General features: G+C 24.9%; 1 protein-coding gene across 1 annotated transcript in view; it reads left to right on the top strand.

Moving 5' to 3' along the window:
* The first annotated feature begins 18,479 nt into the window (after positions 1 to 18,479).
* LOC113370249 (antichymotrypsin-2-like) overlaps positions 18,480 to 21,558 on the top strand; it is a 5,377-nt gene continuing 2,298 nt past the window's right edge. Inside the window, 10 exon segments of the mRNA XM_026610921.1 lie at positions 18,480 to 18,619; positions 18,746 to 18,852; positions 19,751 to 19,880; positions 19,883 to 20,104; positions 20,186 to 20,418; positions 20,491 to 20,518; positions 20,521 to 20,696; positions 21,058 to 21,129; positions 21,131 to 21,206; positions 21,384 to 21,523. Of these exon segments, the coding sequence (XP_026466706.1) occupies positions 18,583 to 18,619; positions 18,746 to 18,852; positions 19,751 to 19,880; positions 19,883 to 20,104; positions 20,186 to 20,418; positions 20,491 to 20,518; positions 20,521 to 20,696; positions 21,058 to 21,129; positions 21,131 to 21,206; positions 21,384 to 21,523 (1,221 nt within the window). The 5' untranslated portion in view covers positions 18,480 to 18,582.

The raw sequence follows: 21,558 nt of genomic DNA, 5'->3' as shown, positions 1-21,558 counted from the left end.
AAAAACGCCAATCATCCAAATAGTTGCTCTTCATTTCCATGAATCCATACATCAACCAAGCTCTACATTTTTATGAAAATATCAGACAAAACAAAGTTTAAACAAATATAAGTATTTTTAAGCAGATTGGCATTCATTAATGTTTTTGGAACAAATTTTTAATTAAGCTTTGAGAGATCAAATAGTAAAATATGAACTAAATGATATTAAATATTACTACTTCTATACTCTATTTATTTCCAAATTTATTTCTTGTATACTTTAAAAAAGTTCAATATTTTAAGTAAATGAGCCTATATACCGTCCACACCCCAGGACGGCTGTGACAGGCTTAAATATGGGTTAAAAAAACTATTTAAATCTATTTTAAAATATTTTTTCCTAAAACGAGATGCGATTCTCATCAATACTAGGCCAATGAAAGTTTATTCTTTAGTCTTTTAAATTTTGTTTTTCGTTTATTTATTTTAAAATGGTAACAGTATCATATTAATATATTTATTTAAGTGAACTCTATGGCACAAACAATTGAAATTAATTTCCACAATAGATATTTTGTAGCTTGATATAGTAATTTATTTAGCCATGGTTGATTTGGGCAATTGCTTTAATAATCATATGACGCCGTGAGTCACCTCAGAGAAAGTCACTTGCAAATAAATTCATTATCAAAATGACCGGAATTATAATATATCTGATTATTATGTTTTGTTTGCCATCAATAATTATAGAGTTATTAGAAATTTTGACTCATCACCGATTAAAAAATATCTAATCATCATTACATAAAAAAGTAAATTCTGACGACAACAAAGGAACATTGAGATCTATGATCTATGACATTTATTCTTGAAGCTCCAACATTTTTACATATTTTTTGTATGTGGTATAGTCTTCAGTTCTTATATGCAAAGTTTTAAATAGCTAAATCAATTTTTATTGATTAAGTAGATTATTTTTACGTATAGGGATGTTCATGCAACTTTCTTTGAGGCAAAATTCCACCTTGCTTTATTTTTAATTGTATTTAATTTCACAATGAGTCTGATTTTTTGTTTAATATTGTATAGAAAAATAAGTACGTTTATTCTCTTTCTCCAATTGCAGCTCAAATTATTTACATACCAATTCTAAATTATTATTAGAAAACATGTGATTTAATCTAAAATTATTTAGAAATTATCACATACATTTTATCTAGAAAATTACAAATAATGTGCACTTGTTATCTAATCTTAAATATTATATATTAGTCAAGTCAATTTTGTCATCGTAAAACAGTGAATGCATAACTTTAATAATAAAATTTAATATTTCTTCTTTTATTTAAGTTTCATATCGAACAAAAATTATTCCAAGAAAATATTTTAATTATGATTTTGCTAATCAGCAGATTTGATTGCATAATGAAAAACTTATAATGAATTATAAATTTTAGCTATATAGTATGAAACTTAAAAAATCATAATTCATGCAATTGAATTAGTTACAAATTCTTGATTTTTTCTGTTTTTTATTTTTACAGGTTTTTTTTAATGCACATAGTTAATGATAATAAAATATCATATATATTTTTTAATAGTTGTATATTTTATCATATAATTTTCTTTTTAATTTGCACTTTCTAAAAAAATGATTTATTTATCATAGAAATTTTAATATAAAGTAATATTACTTGATATGTTTATATTTATATATATATATATATATATACATTTATTACTAATTATATATATATATATATATATATATATATATATATATATATATATATATATATATATTACTTGATATGATATATTTATAATGTTCATCCATAGTTACAAAAATCCTAACAGTTGCACATTTTTTCACTCACAGGTATACCTGAATTTTTTTCTTAAAGCAATATAATATTATTAAATATTATGTATCCACAGTTTTGAAATATGTGGACTTTTTCATAAGTAGGTATATAAAATATCAAATTCATATCTAAATTGTCAGTGTTGTGAAAATATCAAAAGGTTCTAAGTTCTATTGATTTTTAGTGGGGTAAGTAGATTTTCACTTATTACAGAAATTTTACTAGTTAGGTAAATGATTAAAAATATATAAAGGTAAAGGCATCTATATATAAAATTGTGTATCCTAATATGGTTATATATAGGTACTTAATATTAAAAAAAAAACAAATCCATGGTATTTTAAAATGAAAAAAAGATTTATAAGTATAATAAATCCAATGATTATTGTAAATTGCATCTTTGATGCCCTAATTTGTACTTTTGAATCTGTAGTTCTAGATAATTATTTTAATTAAATTTGTATATTATTTAGTTATTTATTAAATGTTATTTATTAAATTACAAGTGATTACAAATTGTAAGTCTGAGGAACATATATGTAATTTTCAAACGTGGATTTGAACTAAACTTACTGTGTGCATCGTCAATAGGTGGAAGTATTATATTTAAAGAAATATATATATATATATATATATATACAAATATACATATATATATATAAATATATATATATATATATATATATATATAATTAAAAAAAATATTTACTATCTTTAAAAAAAAAATAATAATACAGAAAATAATAAAGCAGACTCTGAAGACTAGACAAATAAAATCATAAACAACATTAGGTATCCAGGAAACTTGATTTTGAATTTTTGATATTAATATTTATTTTTATATAATAAATTAAACTAGCTGTAAGTGGAATTCTGTCTTAAGGCAATTAAGGCATCGTGCCTTAAGGCAAATTGCTGGAACTTCCCGTACCAAAAATTATTATTTTTTTAAAAACGATTGACATTTTTAAAAAAAATTTACTTCGAAAAAATAAGATTTCGAGAAACTATAAATTGGACAAAAAATTACTTTTTTTTGAAAAAAAATTTTTTTTTAAAAAAAATATTTTTTTTAAATTTTTTTTTGAAAAAATATTGTTTTCTTTATTTTGGCATATTTTGGAAGATCTGAACTTTTTTTCAAAGCGGCGTACTGCTTTAACTGCATAGAGACAAAAAGTCAAAGCGCGTAACGCCGCGTCGCCGTCTAACGAATAAACATTGGTACGGAACCCATAGGAATGCAAACAAAATTTATACTTATTGTTAAAATCTCTATAAAATATCTGATAATTTGATGTGCATATGTCTAATGATCATTTTGACCGCCAAATGGCAGTTTTTTTCACTTTTTTTGTTAGATCTCCGAAACCGCTAGACCTGCCCTCATGAAAATTTGATCAGTTCTTCATCTTGTCAATACAAGTCAAATGTTTTTTGAATTATTAAAATCGGACGCTCCGTTCTCTTAAAAACTGAGTTACCGTTTTCGGCACTTTTTGCCCCGTATCTTTGGAACGGCTCGACCTGCCTTCGCCAAAAACTAATCAGCACGTCTCCTTATCAATACGAATCGAATGCTTTTTGAATTATTCAAATCGGTTGATCCGTGTTCCCGAAATCGTCGACGAAAATTTGTATCCGCACATACATACACACACGTACATACATACATACATACACACACACACACACACATACACACACACACACACACATACATCCATTTTTTCTAAGGTATGCCAAAATGTTCAGAAACCTCTGAAACGTAAAGATATATAAAAATTTTCATTTTCGATTTTTTTGCGATTACTATAACTTACCCTACGGGAAGTTAAAAATATCAATCCATAATTAAAATTCTTTCCATAATTGTGTTAAATTTTTTACAATTAATTAACGATTAATAGAGGTCAAAGTTAATACAGAAATGAATGAAGCCGGCTCTTAAGACTAGACAAATAAGCTCATAAATATTTTATTTAATATAACAATGAATGATAAATTTAATCCATAAATAAATATTATGCGATAATTAAATTCAAATTTTTAACAGCAATTAACGAATAATATATGATCTCTATATAAGAGCAAAAATCTGATGCATATTTATTTATTTATCATTCCAATTGTTTTTTATTTTGGATAAAAATATGTTTTTTGTAGTTTGGACAAAAATTTAAAAAAATGTAATAATTAAAATTTGGTAATAATTAGAATTATTTTATAAGTTTCAATTCAATTTGATCCATATGAAATATTTATTTGTGCCAACAAACAGCAACCTTGCAATGGCAACTTCCATCAATGTAGTAAACAAGTTGAAATTATTTCAACAATTACCGATAACAATATTCAATAGTGATATAACATGTGGCCTGATAATGTCATGTGGGTAATACCAATATCACTTTAATGCACTTAGAGATAGGATAATTCGTAATAAAACCAAATTTTTCTCAAAAAAAAAATAGCCAGCTAATACTAAATTGCTTTACTGAGGATAGTTACTCCAAACATACATTTTCTTTATTTGTTCATTATTATTATTATTTGTATATACTTATAATTTTTTATTTTGTATCTTTTACTCTGTTTTTAATTGTTTGTATTTTAATTATTTTATTTTATTTTATTTTTTCGTATTGAAGTCACACATTAGCTCATATAATTTATATATTTTATATATAAAACTAGATTGAGCACAACATGAAAAAATATTCCTGATTAACTAAATATTTTAATTTTCTTACTACTCAATGCAAACATAAAATACACTATTTTTAATTACTGCTTTCATATTCAAAATGTCAAATGTATGGAAACTATTAGAGAAATATACTCTTCAAAAAACATAAAAAATCACGTCCACTAAAACGCAAAAAAAATTTGGATAAATGCTTATTTTTAATTATCTTGTATAGAAACTTATTTTTACCCTTATTCAGGTGTAGTTTTTCTTCAAAGTAAATGTCGTTCTGGTAATGTCTACCTTTCGTATTTTTTATATTTTTATTATATTTGTTAGAAGTCTACCTATAAATTATCTGGTAAACTAAAATAATATTTTTTTGGAGAAAGACAAAATCCATCAGTCATCCTGTTTATTATAAATTTTAAATCTCATATCCAGTTTTAAATTATTTACTTTTTCATTACTTAAATATTGACTTAATTTTTCATCTTTATTGATTACAAAAAACGCAAATATTTATATAAATTTATTACGTTTGCACGTGAATCATTAATGTTTATCTCTCAAATACAATTCATAGATAAATAAAGATTGCGTTTGAAAAACGTCTGGAAATTCCTCATTTGAATATTTTTCATTACAATACGTTTATTTATATACATTTTAATATGTAACTAGGAAATTCCAATTGAGATTACAAAGAACATATTTTCTGCAAAGTACTATTGTATTTATTTTTTATTGCAGGTTTACTTTTTATTATTGCGGTGTAACGAATTGGTATAATATAATAGTGTTATTAAAAGAAATATTAGTCATTTTTGATTAGGTAACTATTTCATAAATATGTGACTATTTTTTTTTTAATTTTGTCTTCAGATTTAAAAAATAAATCATATTGTTTTTCTTTAGAAGTTTTTTTTTGTGAAGATACTGACATTAATGCATGATATATATATATATATATATATATATATTTATATATATATATATATGTATATATATCCATATTTATATGTTTTGGCTTACTGGACAAACCAGTTCCAATTCTGCAAGACCTTTTATGATTCTGCACAGACGTCATACAAGTAAATTATCAAATAATATATTTTTATTAAAAAAAGGAATTTCTATAAGTCTTTAGATTTCTTGGAACAAATCCCATAAAGATACCATTCTTCGTAATCAAAAATGATAATATATGTTGAAATGTAGAAATAACCTATATTGATAAAATTTCTTGAACTGTACACGATCTTCACAAACATTAGATACAGGAAAGTTATCAATAATTAGTTGACACAATTACTTGGAAAATGGAGAAATTTGTATGTTTTTATATATTTTTCTGTTGAAATTGCAATTATTAATGTGCAATGTATTTTTGCACTACATAGATGCAAAATAGAAACTATATATGCTGACAAAATAAACTATATAAACTATGCTGACTATCAAGATAAATGTAATCTAAAATCTAAGAAATTCATTAGTAGTATTCAAAATATGATACCAAACTATATATTCATTCATTTATTATTCTGCAGCAAAGTAATTATAAATAATAACAATTTTTTGTGCATTTTTCAAATCATTTTCTTCTTTGAAAAATGGAAAATTCCCAAATCTGAAATCGATAGCTCTGATATCTGAATCATTTTATATTATATACGGATTTTAGCCAAAAATCATCGGCATGTTATATACAAACTGGAATATAATAAGAGCAAAATGTTTTTTTTTATCGAAGCAAAACTATACAGATTTTTCTATATCTAAAAATCCATTAACAATATCGAGATAACCTTCATGTTCTGTCGTTGGGATCGTTGTAAAAAAAACATTGAAGCAAGGCAACAAATATTTTGTGGTGATATTACACACTACCATTTTGGAAATAATAAATTTTCAAACTTAAGTATTAAGGACTAAAGTCGAAATTTATTAAATAATTTATATTATACTTCTGGTACATAAATCTATATTTGCGCAACTTTAATGTTTGATCTCTTTTATTCATAATCAGAAAATGTGGATGATTTGACCCTTTACTTATGATATTTTTTTTATTATTCTTTTATATTAATTCTTCTATAACAACGAATTTCAATTGCAATTGTTAAGCAAAAATAAAAAAATGATTTTTTTTATTATAGAAAGCAATACCCAATAAGCAATATCAAACCTTCTTTAACTTACACTAAAATTTGACTTGACAATCAAATGAAATTAACATGATATAGCATTGATAAAATTAAATTCTTTTTACGTTTTAGTCTTTTTCATTTTTCACTTTTAAAATGCTAAAACTTGAAATGCATTGAAATTTTAAGTTCCACCAGAAATAAGGTGACCACACAAACCCAGGAGTGGTATATAATCTCATATAGAAATATCTAATAGTAATATCATAAGTATTTTAGCAATATCCTAAAAGAGTAGAAGACTTATTTAAACCTGCATTTGCAAATGAAAACTGATATAACTACTGCTTGATATCAAGCTGTCCGAGGTTGAAATAGCACAAGTACAATGTCATCGTCAGAATTATAAAAAGAAATCTGATTGAGCAACCTAATAACCTAGTAAAGAAGATAAAATTCAATTAAAAAATCCGGAGGGGATAGAAATCATATTTAAATCTGTATTTTCTAGTAAAGACTGATATAACTACTGCCTGATATCAAGCTGTCTGAAACGGGAATAGAACAAGTACCTTGACATCGTCAGAATTATAAAAACAGTCTGACTGAGAGCATCCTAATAGCCTAGCATAGAAGATAAAATTATACTAAAAATCCTGTAAATCCTGAAAGGCTAGAAATTATATTTAAAACTGTATTTCCTAGTAAAAATGGATATAACTATTGCTTGATATGAAGAAGTCTGAGACGGGAGTAGAACAAGTACTTTGGCTTTGTCAGAATTATAAAAACAGTGTGACTGAGAGCATCGTAATAGCCTAGCATAAAAGATAAAATTTAATTAAAAAATTCTAAAAATCCTGAAAGGCTACAAAGCATTTTTAAATCTGCACTTGCAAATGAAAACTAATGCTTGATATCAAGTTGTCCGAGACAGGAGTAGAACAAGTACTTTGGCCTAATCAGAGTTATAAAAAAAAATTGTGATTGAGCATCCTAATATTCTAGCAAGGAAGATAAAATTCAATGAAAAAAGACTGAAAATTCTTAGAAGCTAAAATCATATTACAATCTGCATTTAGCATATCTGCATTTTATTATAACTACCGCTCAATATCAAGCTGTTCGATAATTATGAAAGCAGTCTGACTGGGCATCCTAATCTAGGTTATTAGATGAAATTCAATGAAAGAAAGAAAGAATGAAATTCAAAAACAAGAAAGATGAAATTCAATTGAAACATCCTGAAAAGCTAGGAGTCATTTTATATTTGCTTTTGCAAATGAAAACTGATATAACTAACGCTAGATATCAAGCGGTCCGATACGGGAATAAAACAAGTACTCTGACATCATCAGAAATAGTCTGACTAGGCATCCTGATAGTCTAACAAGGAAAATAAAATTTAGTTAAAAAATCCTAATAATTACTTTTATGCCTAAGTCAAAATTTTGCTTCATTTATTCTTTTGTTTTGTTTTTGTGTAAAGACTTAGTCACTAGATAGTAACTCTTCTGATGACCATCTTGATCATCTCATCTTAAGTGTCCATTCTAATAGCCTAGCAAAAAAGTTTATTAGATCAAATTTAATTAAAAAACTTTTATAACCTATTTTATGTTTAAAAAAAATTGTTTTACTTATTCGTTTGTTCGTTTTTGTGCAAGGATGTGGTCAATAGGTAGCAGTTCTTCTGATGACCATCTTGACCATCTCATCTTATAGGCTAGTAAGAAAGTTTCTAATTAAAAAAAACTAACTGGCAATAAGAAATGACTAATTTTATGACCGATTTTATGTTCTCAAATAAATAATTCATTTATCTATTATTTTTCCCTTATTTTAAGGCAGTGATATAGTCACCAGATCGTAGTTCCTAGGTGTTTTTGCCTTAACGGCAAATCGTTATAGTGTTATTTAACCATATAAAATCCATGACAGTTTCTGTAAATAAATATTTTCATATGAAGAGCGTTGATATTAAAAGCAAGTGGATATCATATTATATCTTCAGTTGATCGCGTGCGGTTTGCCTGGAAGGTGATAAGTAAACGGGCACGGTAGTGTTTTGTTTTAGAAAATAATTTTAATTCGTACGACGTACGTTTTTGTGATTTAATTTTTTAGTGTTTTTTGTAGCTCTAAAAGAGCCAAAATTGTAGCAAGATGATTAACGGTAAGCATTTATTATTTTATTAGAACTTGCTATGTAGAAATACATGTTGTTTACACCGCAATCAAATAAAAACACAGATATGTAATTTGATAGCGATGATAAGGATATTTATTGATTTATTGCATTGACTTTTCTATGTACACACAGATTATTATAAACGACACATGTGTATATCGGAATAATTTATCCAAATCACAATCGAATCAAATATGATCGATCGAATTTCGAAGGGTCTCACAAACATTTAAAGAATGTAGGAATAAGACACAATATATCCAATAAATTGACCTGAAAATTTCTTGGCTTACCCAGAAAAAACAATGTAATATAGTCACATGTCAGTTCTATATGCTTGATATAAAAAATAGCATTTTTCCAAATATTTTTGGAAAAAAAAATTTTTGATACACTAGTTAAACCATTGTTACATTTTCAATTAAATTGTCTAATAAATTACCATAACTATGTAAAACAAATTCTAAAATTATTTGTGGCGATTAATGTGTTAAAATTCAAACCTCAGCCTGACATAGTTATAATTTTTCAAAAAATATGTTTCATTTGTTCATACAATTAATAAAAAATGTTCAATTACAAATATTAAAACAATTGCAAATTTGCATTCATCCAGTGTTACTATGAAGATTTTCTTTTTTAATTATTTTTTTAATTTTAATTTTTATTATTTGTTTTTAAGTCATCCATTATTTTTCTGGATAGTTTTCCACATTTTTGAAATATATATCTTTATTATTTATTATATTACTTTTTCTAGTTTTATAGTTTTAACCTTTGAAAAAGAGTCAAATTAAGACTCGAACCGAAAGTGTCGAATAACTTATTAATTTTTTTTTTTAAATAATTTAGTACTTCTATTTCAAACTACATGAATTTTTGTGAAAACTTTCTTGTTATAATAATATATTTTTCAAAAACAGATAAAAGAATGATTTCTCATTTATATTCTTAAAAAAGATAATTAAATTTCTTATTATGTCTGAGTACCGAAATTGTAAAGGGTTTTTGTAATATTTAAATATTTTATCGAATAATAGCGCAATATAAATTATACAATTTTATTACATGAAAGAATTCCATTTAACTTGACTTTGGTAGACAAAAATGTTGTAAGACAATTGTAAGAACAATTTCTATAATAATTTCTTATATAAAAATTAATTAGAGAATAAATAATATTTCTGAAGAACCAGGCGAATGACTTCCATAATATTTTAATTCTAAAATAACCTTGTCTGGCAGATATATATTTCATGCATAAATTATTAAAATTAAATATTCTAAAATATTTCCAATTCCACTATTTTAAATTGAAAAGTTTGAACTCGCTAAGTACACTTATTAATTGCAGTTTTCATGATAATAAAAAAAAAAATACATACAAATAATTTTTGAAAAATTGGTATATAAAGTGTTTTATATTTTTGTTGCAATTAATAATTGAATAATAATAATGAGCACATCATTAACACTTGAAAAAAAAAATTCATGGTCAACAAACTATTATCAAGTCTTAATGTATGTATAAATTTTGTATTAAATTTGACAAAACGTATTGAACATTATATCAATTTGTCGTCAATTGAATATTGTAACAAATATCTATTATTACATACTTAATGGTAGAAAATTTTTCATGAAGTAAAAACTGATATATAATTTTATGTAATTTTTTGATCAATTTTAGTAAATTCCAATCTGTATTCAACAAGCATTAGGTAATTTTGAGAATAAATTTTGAATAAGTAAAGTTTCTTAAAGTTAATAGTTCTCCATTTCTCTGTCGAACTATATGACAATTAAAATAATATAATATAAATAATAAATAAATATAATGAATAATGAACCAAAAATAAAAATAATGCTACGTCTATAATATGTAATTTAAAAATTTATCTGTATCTTAAACTTTACTTCTATCATGTTTTATATCTACCAATTTTTTAAAAATGATTTTCCATTTTCTTAGAAAATGATATGTAATTTTCCATGTATTATTTTTTTATAGAATTGGAAAATGTCAGATAAGTGCCACTTTAGATATGAACATTTTTTCAAGATTATGATTCTGTTTTTTTTATCATATAATAAAATAAATGTTACTGTACAGAATTATTTCATTATTTCTCTCTATAATTTCTTGAAGTTTTTTGTGAGGTTTTTTCTTAAATTTTGAGATAAAGTACCATGGCTTTAATTATAAATAATATTAACTCGACAAATATATATATAATTGCATGTTTTCAATGATATTCCGGTATAATTATCACTTTTAATATGTAATAAGATGATACAGTGTGAAAGATCAATTCGAGGGTCAAAAGATAAATATTATTTATTAGATACACAATTATATAACTGAAAGATTGTAGATATCAATGTTTAGTTTTAACACCAATAAACAAATTTTGATATTAAATAATTAATGCTAAATTGCCTACAATCTTAACAGCAACATAATTAAGTTAATTCCGCGGAAATTTGAAATGATGTGCAATCATTAATTTTTTGTGAGATTAGATATTTTGTTTATAAACTTATTTTAATTAGTAACTTCGCAGAATTTTATTTTGTTATTTATGTTTTAGTACTTATATAATATGTTTTGTTAAAATCACTAGCTAAATTTATAAATAACACAATAGATAATTCATGCAATATGCAGGTTTTCTTATATTCTATATAAAATTTACTTCAAACTTCATTTCCTCAAAATAAACCAATAGTCTATCAATGAAGAAGAACTTTTGACAACTAATTTGATTATACAATATTTTTTCATATTTGTTCTAATTAGATAACGATTATATTTCTATATAGTTCAATAACAAACTATTTATTTGAACTACAAGTCAAGGGTATCGATATCTTAGAAGAAAATAAATTGTTTTAATATTTTTTTACTTAAATTTTTTAACCAGTAAAATATATCTGAATATGATATAGAAAAATCATTAAAATAAATAAATTGTAGTGCAAGAAAGTAAAAATGATTTTTATCAATTAAGATGATTAAAAATGGAATTATCTATATTATAAGTCTAAAAAGTCTATCAGCTTGTGCTTAATCAAATCTGCCAAATGCCAAAAATATTTATAGTAAATTTAACGGAAAAACTTCTAACTTTAACCAAATTTAATCATTATTTTTATCATATTTTAAATTAAAATATTTTTTTATTATTTTTATAAATGATATCATAGCTGATTTTTAGGAACGATGTTCTTCTTAACACTTTTGAAATTTGATCAAAATTTTAATACTCAATATGAAAAGTGAATAGCAGGTTGATTATTTCCTTTTTTGTCAATAAAATAATTTTCATATCAAAAATATACTAAGACAATGAAACTAGGTATAAATGGCATTTTTCTTTAAGGCAAGTTGCAAAAATTTTCCTATACGTAGAAATAATAGATTTTATCAATAAGGATCGAGATTTAGCAACTTTTTAATTTGTTGTCACAAAATTTTGAGTTGTTCAGTCAAAAATAAAAATCTTCTCAATATTAATTATAACAAAATTTCTCCATATTGACAATTTAATTATTATTTACAGTTTCCTGTAAAGATTATATATTTCTTAGAAACTATTTGACATTCTCATAATATTGTTTTGTTGACTTTCATCACGTGTTTGCCTATTAGCATAATGTAAACCTAATAATCATATTTAAATATTTACACAGTCTCGGGGAATAACATAGACTTATAAAATTATGACTCAGTTATTGCACAATTTATTTATATTTTGCCTGCATCAACTTGAAATCGATTGATATAAAGAAAATATCAGTAAATACAGTAAAACTTGTAGAGATCAATTACTGCAGATTTAGTTAACATTTAATAATGAATAAAATAAATTCATAGTATATTTATTTAACAATGGTTTTTTATTCAACTATTCTTGAAGTTCTTAACTAATTTCGATATGTTAATTAGATTTCTTTTAACTATTACCCAAGGCTAAACTTTATCAGGTGCATAATTATACTTCTTATCATCAGCAAAATATGCAGCAACATGCAACAATAAAATTTTATCGTTACTTCAAAGAAATTGACGCAATCTATTATTAAATTTTTATGTCTCAAAATTCAATTGTATTTATATAATTACTAGAACTATCAGATAATGATCTTGTGATTCATGATCATGATCAAAGGTAGAGTAAAATAGTAGATAATGAAATTGTTTGCTATGTTAAATAGAGAGTAAAATTATTATTTAAGCACGAAATAATATAAAATATTATAAATATAATAATAATAATAATCTAGGAAGTATTGAAGTAAATAAATTTCTAATGGTTTTTTAGCCATATTATACCAATATTGGCTAAATATTAGAAATATTATATTGACTACACATTGGAAATTTTATATTGGCTGTCCATCGGAAATACAGTAGAATTAATATTGGCAATTTCAGCAGTTCAGCGCCTTATTTAAGGATGTTTAAAATATAGCTAGTTTTTTTATTAACTCATTGCTAGTAAACTAAATTAGCTAAACTAACTAAAAATTTCATTCCCTGGACCTTTATTATAACTAACAGGATATTAAAAATAAAAAATTAAATTAAAAATTGCTTTAAAAGTAGCATTGCTGATTGTAGCATGTTCATATATTGTATGTATATATTATGTGACATGTTACACAAACTCCAAGCTGACAACATGTTTGTTTTCGAATTAGCTTTTTTATAATGAAATATATTATTTATTTTTATTTTAATTTTACAATTATTTAAAATTTATCATAACTCGACGTTTTAACAATTTGTTATTTCATAATTTTTTCATGCAATTTTGTGTGTTTTTTTAAAGTTTATTAGTATGCACTGAAGATGGGTCAAATCAAGACCCGAAACGTATGTTTTCTTAATAAAAACATTTTCTTTCAATAAAACATTTTCTTTTTAATTACTGGATAGATGCCCAAGAATAATTTTAATTATTTCACCATCTGAAGAAAGACCTTTCGCTTTATATATACACACACACACACACATATATATATATATATATATATATATATATATAAATATATATATATATATGTTGGTCATTAAAATTTTCTAATCATTTACTATTTGATGCGACAAAATTCATCTAAACAATTGTTTCACAAAAGTTTCAATTTGTGAATTTGCTCATAAAAAAACCGTCTATAATTTTTTGAATAATTTAAATATCTGATAATAATGATGTATTATTCAATTGATACTTTGTTATTTTATTAGTCTCCGAATCGACCTTGTTCGAGATCATGTTACGCAGTTTACGATAGTGCGAACATGACACATACAAGTAAAATTTGTATGGATAATAGTTAGTATATTAAATTACATTGAAATCTATACCATAATTTTATTATAGACAGTTTTAATATAATTGGATACTTTTTTAAATATATTATTTGAACGATCAAATTAATATCTATATTTCCAAGTAAATGCCAATGTTACTACAGCTTGACATCAGGCTGTCCGACGCGAGTATTGAACCTCTGATTTAAATCTTATAGCCCTAACCTGATTAGATCTTTGAAGAATATTTCAATGATTGTGTAAAATAGTCATTTGTAAAATTAATTCAAATTTGCAATTAGCTATCAAATAAAAATAATTTATAATCTAATAAATTTCCATAATAAACGTGAACTTGATCTCATACATTGTTGTCAATTTTGATTACATAATTACTTCTGGTTTTGCAAAACATCTTCAGGTACAAGATACATGACTAAAACTAGTTCCATTAGATTTTTTCCATGTCCAATTTCCTATTAATATTCATTATTTTTTTGCTCATTACATAATTCTAATTATATTATTTGACTCTTCTAAAACTAGTTCAGTATTCAAAGGTATTAATTTATTTTATCATCGATCAATGACCAGTAAGTTGTTGACCTCGAAAATTAAATAATACATAATATGTAGCTAACATAAAAAGTAATTTTGGCTTTTTACCAAAAAAGGTCAAGCTTTTATTCGGACTATCAGAGGATCGATTTGTTCTTGAATAGTCCTTTGATTGCTAAAGCTTTTAGTAGATGATTCTCATTACAATGAGAAGATTGAATATTACAAAGAGATGATTCATTACAAAGAGATGATTCAATATTAATTTTTATTAGTAAAAGATATTAATTAACATCAAATTTAATAACGGTCTGCCTACATAGAAAAAAACTTGGTCAAAACTTATTTGGTAAAAAAAAGTTCACAGTATCATAAAAGGCAAATCCAAAAAGATTTACCAAAAAGCAAGGAATCGCGGAATAAAAGATAAGAATTGAATCAATTGAATGTCTCAAATTTTATGAAAATTATTATGGTTAAAAAACATATCTCTATTTGCTAAAAAAAACTTTTTACTTATATTTCAAGTCATTCCAGTTCATTACATTAATCTATGGATTTCAGTATATTAAAAGCTTACAAATAACAAGTATTTACGTATTCCTTATCCTTGGAATTGAGAAAGGATCGTCATATATACTTATGAACAAAAAATCCGTTAATATATGAATTGTTGATATTTTTATTTTGAAACGTAAAGAGTGCATATATTAAAATCTAATTACCATGTGCTCTCTAATTAAAGTTACGTAATTATTTACTGTATTTACTGCAAATATATTATATAGCCTCTTTGTCTTTTGCAAATAATTTACACAGGATGGAATATGTATTAAAAATAAATATGACAAAAATGTGTGCTTTTCATACATTATAAGAAATTATCATATGCGAAGGTCAAAAGATTGGTGACGTCTTAAGACTATTTACTTGTTGTTCCGCATATTTATTATTGCAATAAGAAAGTTGGTATTTGGACTGCAAAATATGCACAAACTATATATATATATATATATATATATATATATATATATACATACATACATACATATATATATATATACATACATACATATATATATATATATATATATATATATATACATATAAATTTCTGCATACCGTTGCAACAAATATTTATTTTTGGTTATTGATGAACATACGCCTCTACAGAAACATATGTGCAATCTGATTTGATTGTTTGCAATTCATTTGTTGAATATTTGTGATACGTATTATGAAATTTAATGAATTCAAATTAATTTGTCTTTAGTTTTGTTGAATACACAAAGTTCAAATAAATTTTATTCACAATTTGATAACACTAGGAATTTATTAATTTCTTGTGAATGCAGACTCTACTATAGTTGTTAAGTTCATTGACGATGTCAGCTCCAACAATTTAATCATAATTAATAATTTATAATTTATATTATAATAATATTATTGATTTTCAACATAACTACTCTATCCACTTTTGCTAGTAAAATTTGTTACATTTGAACAGATTTAAGTTCATTTTCTCAATTTATGGGTTTCTATGGGTATTTCATCGAACAAGTATTTGTTTGGGATTTTCAAATTATTTTTTCCTATTTATTTTATAAAATTTGCGTACAAATTCAAAAAAGACATTACTTAATGCTAGATAAAATGTGTTATTTATCCCAATCTTTATGATTATTTCTGAAATATGCAGGAAGATTGAGAGTTAATGGGAGAAAATCGTTTTTTTCTGCCAAAGCTTGGTTTAAAATATTTACGTTAAAATAATTAGTATCTAATTATAATTTTCACGGACAAATTTCAATCAAAATTTGTATTTTCTAAATATATGTATTTCTAAATATTTGTATAGTTAGGTTTGTACGGAAATAAACCCATATCAACATTGTTGATTGATTTGTTACATACATACGTTGGTGAATTTTTTTTCATTGCATTTGATTTAAATTTAACATTAAAATCGTACAAAAGTTTTCTTATATGATATGAATAATTATAAAATATCAAAAAAAAGATTTCGGTGTAATTAATTTGTGTTCTGTGGTTGACACTTTTTTACTGTACGCAGTTTAAGTTTTGATATAAAAAAACATTTCAAGCTAAATCATTTTTTGTTGATAATATAACTTATTCCCTTCATATGCAAATTTTCAAATATGATTCCAATTTGCAATATTGGTAACAAATATATGACTCTGATCCATATTATTATATTATTATAAATCAAACTTTAACAGAACATTTTTATTGATATTGGTATCTATATTTAACTGCATGCTCTCATTGTCAGTACTAGTACGATAAAATTAGTTGTTTTTCTAAACTTTTCAATTTTATTTAATTTTATAATTTTGTATAACATTTAACTTATGAGATTATAATATTATGCAGAATATTTAACAATATTATATAATTTACCGGTTATGAGAACTAAAATTTTTAAAATTATTCGTTAATATGGACTTTGATAAGGTGATAAAAATAGAAAAAGCAATGAATACATTTTCATAAGCAATTATACTATTATATCAAATCCAGTTTTTACTTGTATAATGATTTTATCGTGAAAATTAATATTAATACTGAAAAAATCAAATAGTAATACTGAATAAATGCGATATACTAAATTAGAATTTTGACTAAAATAGGGTGTAAAAGTAACGCTTGTAATATGTTGTGAAAAAATTGTACATAAAGTACAAATAATATAAAATTAAGTGTTGAATATAAAATTAAAAAGTCGCCAATGATATTATTAATAAAATTAAAAAATACCGTAAAAAACAGAACTTAGACTAAAAACTTCTATTAACTTTTCTAAATTCCATATAAATGTACCAATATACATAACACGTTTTAAGATCACAGGGCAAATGATTAAGATAATAACATAAAAAATAATTGTATAAAGGTACTATTCTAATAACTAATTTATAAAAATTTAAAAGCATGGCGTTGAAGTAAAATTTAAATATATTCATTTTCTTCAGTCTAACTTTATAATCGTTTATATTTTAATATTTTTAACAAATTATTGCTGTTACTAAATGAGATTTTTTTCATATCGTTGCTATTTTGTCGTAATTATAATAAATTATTTTTATTAGAATAAAATTCTATTGTGCTTAATAATTAAATATATCATTTGATATCCTAAAATATATAAAGGGGACATAATATTTTGTTTTTTATTATTCACATTTTATTTATTATTCTAGTTTCAACAATCAAATTACATTCATATTTACAAGTTGAGAGTTGGCATTGAAAATATAAAAAAAATATAAAAAAGTAAAGAAGAAACACAAAAAGGATTGAATAAATGAATAAATATTAATTAAAATAATAATACTAATAATAAATATTAATTATAAGTAACTTTTGGGTTAATAATTTTTCATCATAAAAATTTAAATTAAAAAACCGTTATCAGCGCCATCAGAGCCCTCTATAAAATATTATCCTGTCATCCTATCAAAATGACAGTTCGCTTAAACGTCAAATGTCAAACTTCAAAATTATTGTGCAAAGTCAAATTACGCATTTAGAATATTAAAATCAGTATCTCCAAAAATACATACAAATCAATTCAATAGCTATTATTCGAATGACATCATGTTCAAAATAAATTAAACACAAATATAAAAATGAAGCTAATTTTTGGAAACTGTGTGATTCCAAGGACGACAGAAATATAAAACAGATTCATGTGTGTTGTTCCGCGAAGTCAAATGTTTGAATGTATATAGTGTGTTATTCAAACATTCCTAGTATTTCTATATTATACAATATGACTCACAAACGATTCTAATATCTAGAGTTTTGATGCCGCGTCCTCAGTTTGACGCGCTAGTTCAACACGGTGAGGTCGATTTGTAAAATTTACTAATATAAAAGTGTATTTTAACCCAATATTTCACTTGTTTAAATTTAAATTCATCTATATTTCACACATACATTGTCTAATGTCAATTTTCTTTCTTTCCAGCACGACTTGTGTTTCTTTTTGTATCAGTGTTAATACCAATTTCAACAATGGCCGATCCCCAGGAATTGTCTACAAGTATTAACCAGTTTGCTGGAAGCCTGTACAATGTGAGTGATTACTTATTTATTTTGCTTGGGCGTGTGCTATGACTAAATAGCATCATGGCCGTGTTTTCTTTTATATCGATAGCTAAAGGTTTGATTATAAACAACATATACTTCTGTAGTAATGATAATTTGTACCCCAGTTCATATTGTCGTCTAAAGGTATTGCACCAGCCTTTTAGTTTATAATCATTCCCTGTTTGCTTTTATATCGATAGCTAAAGATTTGATTATAAACAACATATACTTCTGTAGTAATGATAATTTGTACCCCAATTCATATTGTCGTCTAAAGGTATTGCATCAGCCTTTTAGTTTATAATGAATCTCTGTTTGACACTTATCTGTTGCTTATCCTTAATGGTCCGTAAGAGTTTCTCCTTCACATCATTTATTTTTGACAATTATAAAGTATGTATGATAATCCTGAAATTAAGCACTTTATTGAAATATGAAAATATATACTTCACTTGCGTTTAAATGGCACAAAAAATATACTGTATATAAAGTGCTGAAACAATTCACATAAAAGTTATAATATTTGCAATTGATTTAATAAAATTGTGTTAGTAATATTATATGTTTTGTTGGACTCGGTTTAGATTTAAGAGTATTTTTATATCAAAATCGAACCTTGAATTGAAAGAATTATCTTGTCTTTAAAGTATAATTTTAAAGCGATTTACAAATACAACTTTTACTTAAATATGATGAGTATGAGTGCACTTTCATTACCTTATATTTATTCCATTTATTTAGTTATTTATATTTTTTTAAGTACATTTATGAACAGGTATTGCTGAATCATTTATACTTTTATTTACCCACATTTTACATTTAGTTTTATAAAAATCATGACTTCTCCAAAAGTCAATATTCCAAAAAATGACATAATTTACAGACGGTTGCTTCTGGCAACAAAGACAATCTCATCATGTCCCCATTGTCTGTACAAACTGTTCTATCCCTGGTGTCAATGGGAGCTGGTGGTAATACTGCCACACAAATAGCTGCTGGTTTACGTCAGCCTCAATCAAAGAAAAAATTCAAGATGACTACCATGCATTGATGAACACTCTTAATACACAAAAAGGTGTAACTCTGGAAATTGCCAACAAAGTTTACGTTATGGAAGGCTATACATTGAAACCCACCTTCAAAGAAGTTGCCACCAACAAATTCTTAGCTGGAGCAGAAAACTTGAACTTTGCCCAAAATGCTGAAAGCGCTAAAGTTATCAACACTTGGGTAAGGGAAAGAAATCGCTGCATTATTCTTTTCAAAATGAAAAGTATTACTAACAAATATTTAAAAATAACTTGAAACAGGTTGAAGAAAAAAACTCATGACAAAATTCATGATTTGATCAAAGCCGGTGATCTAGACCAGGATTCAAGAATGGTTCTTGTCAATGCATTGTACTTCAAGGGTCTTTGGGAGAAACAATTCAAGAAGGAAAACACTCAAGACAAACCTTTCTATGTTACTGAAACAGAGACAAAGAATGTACGAATGATGCACATTAAGGATAAATTCCGTTATGGAGAATTTGAAGAATTAGATGCCAAGGTTATTCTAAACTTAGCTTTGTATAATTTATATTATGTAGGTAGTGTGATTAAAATGATTTTTTTATAATAGGCTGTAGAATTGCCCTACAGGAACTCAGATTTGCCATGTTAATCATTTTGCCAAACAGCAAAACTGGTCTCCCCGCTCTTGAAGAAAAATTACAAAATGTTGACTTGCAAAACTTGACTCAACGCATGTACTCTGTTGAAGTTATTTTGGATCTGCCTAAATTCAAGATTGAATCTGAAATTAATTTGAATGATCCTCTGAAAAAGGTTAATCTTTGATTTATGCATGGGCAGTTTCTGCTACAAAGCTAATCCATTTTTTGGCAATTCAGGTTTATGTAAATATAAATTTTCAAAATTTATTTTATTCGCAATATTGAATAATTCTAAACTTACATCCAACTCGGCTTTCATATCATTTACTTAGTCATATTTTGAATAAACTAAGCATATGCTTCTATTCGAATATTTTAAAAAGCTGTTTATTTGAATAAATTACATGAAGTAAATTTTTAAAGAAGACTATTTTTCTTAATAAAATGGAATTGGCTTGTACTTAGCAGTAACTAAATGGAATATTTTTATGGAATACAAAGAAATTTCTATTTAAAATTTATGCAACTTGTAGTTGGGTATGTCTGATATGTTTGTTCCTGGAAAAGCTGATTTCAAAGGATTGCTTGAAGGATCTGATGAGATGTTTATATATTTCTAAAGTAATTCAAAAAGCTTTCATTGAAGTAAATGAAGAAGGTGCTGAAGCTGCAGCTGCCACAGGTAATGATAATAATCTAGTTTTAATTTAAAAAATTCTTACATGAATAATTTTTGTCGAAAAATTTTCTATAAAATTAATTTATATATGAAATATCCTTTTCAGGCTATTGTTGTAATGCTTATGAATTTCTTTATTCTGGGTTTATTTTGCCTAATATGTTGTGTTTTTCCATGCAGCTTGCCACGTCCGTATGAAGCGTTCTTTGCTGGTGTCCGAAAACCCTATTTCATTTAATGCTGATCATATGTTTACATTCATGATTGTTGATAGTGGTGTTTCTATGTCTAAGCAAACAAAAGTTATATTTAGGGGTTGTGTTAGGACCTGTCCTGAAATAGTTCACACTAGGGA

Source organism: Ctenocephalides felis, unplaced genomic scaffold (genome assembly GCF_003426905.1).
Source record: "Ctenocephalides felis isolate EL2017-DRISC unplaced genomic scaffold, ASM342690v1 CF-g0.4_SCAFFOLD_01492, whole genome shotgun sequence".
Lineage (NCBI taxonomy): Eukaryota > Metazoa > Arthropoda > Insecta > Siphonaptera > Pulicidae > Ctenocephalides > Ctenocephalides felis.
The sequence above is the reverse complement of the archived record's forward strand: the minus strand, read 5'-3'. Positions and strand labels throughout refer to the sequence as shown.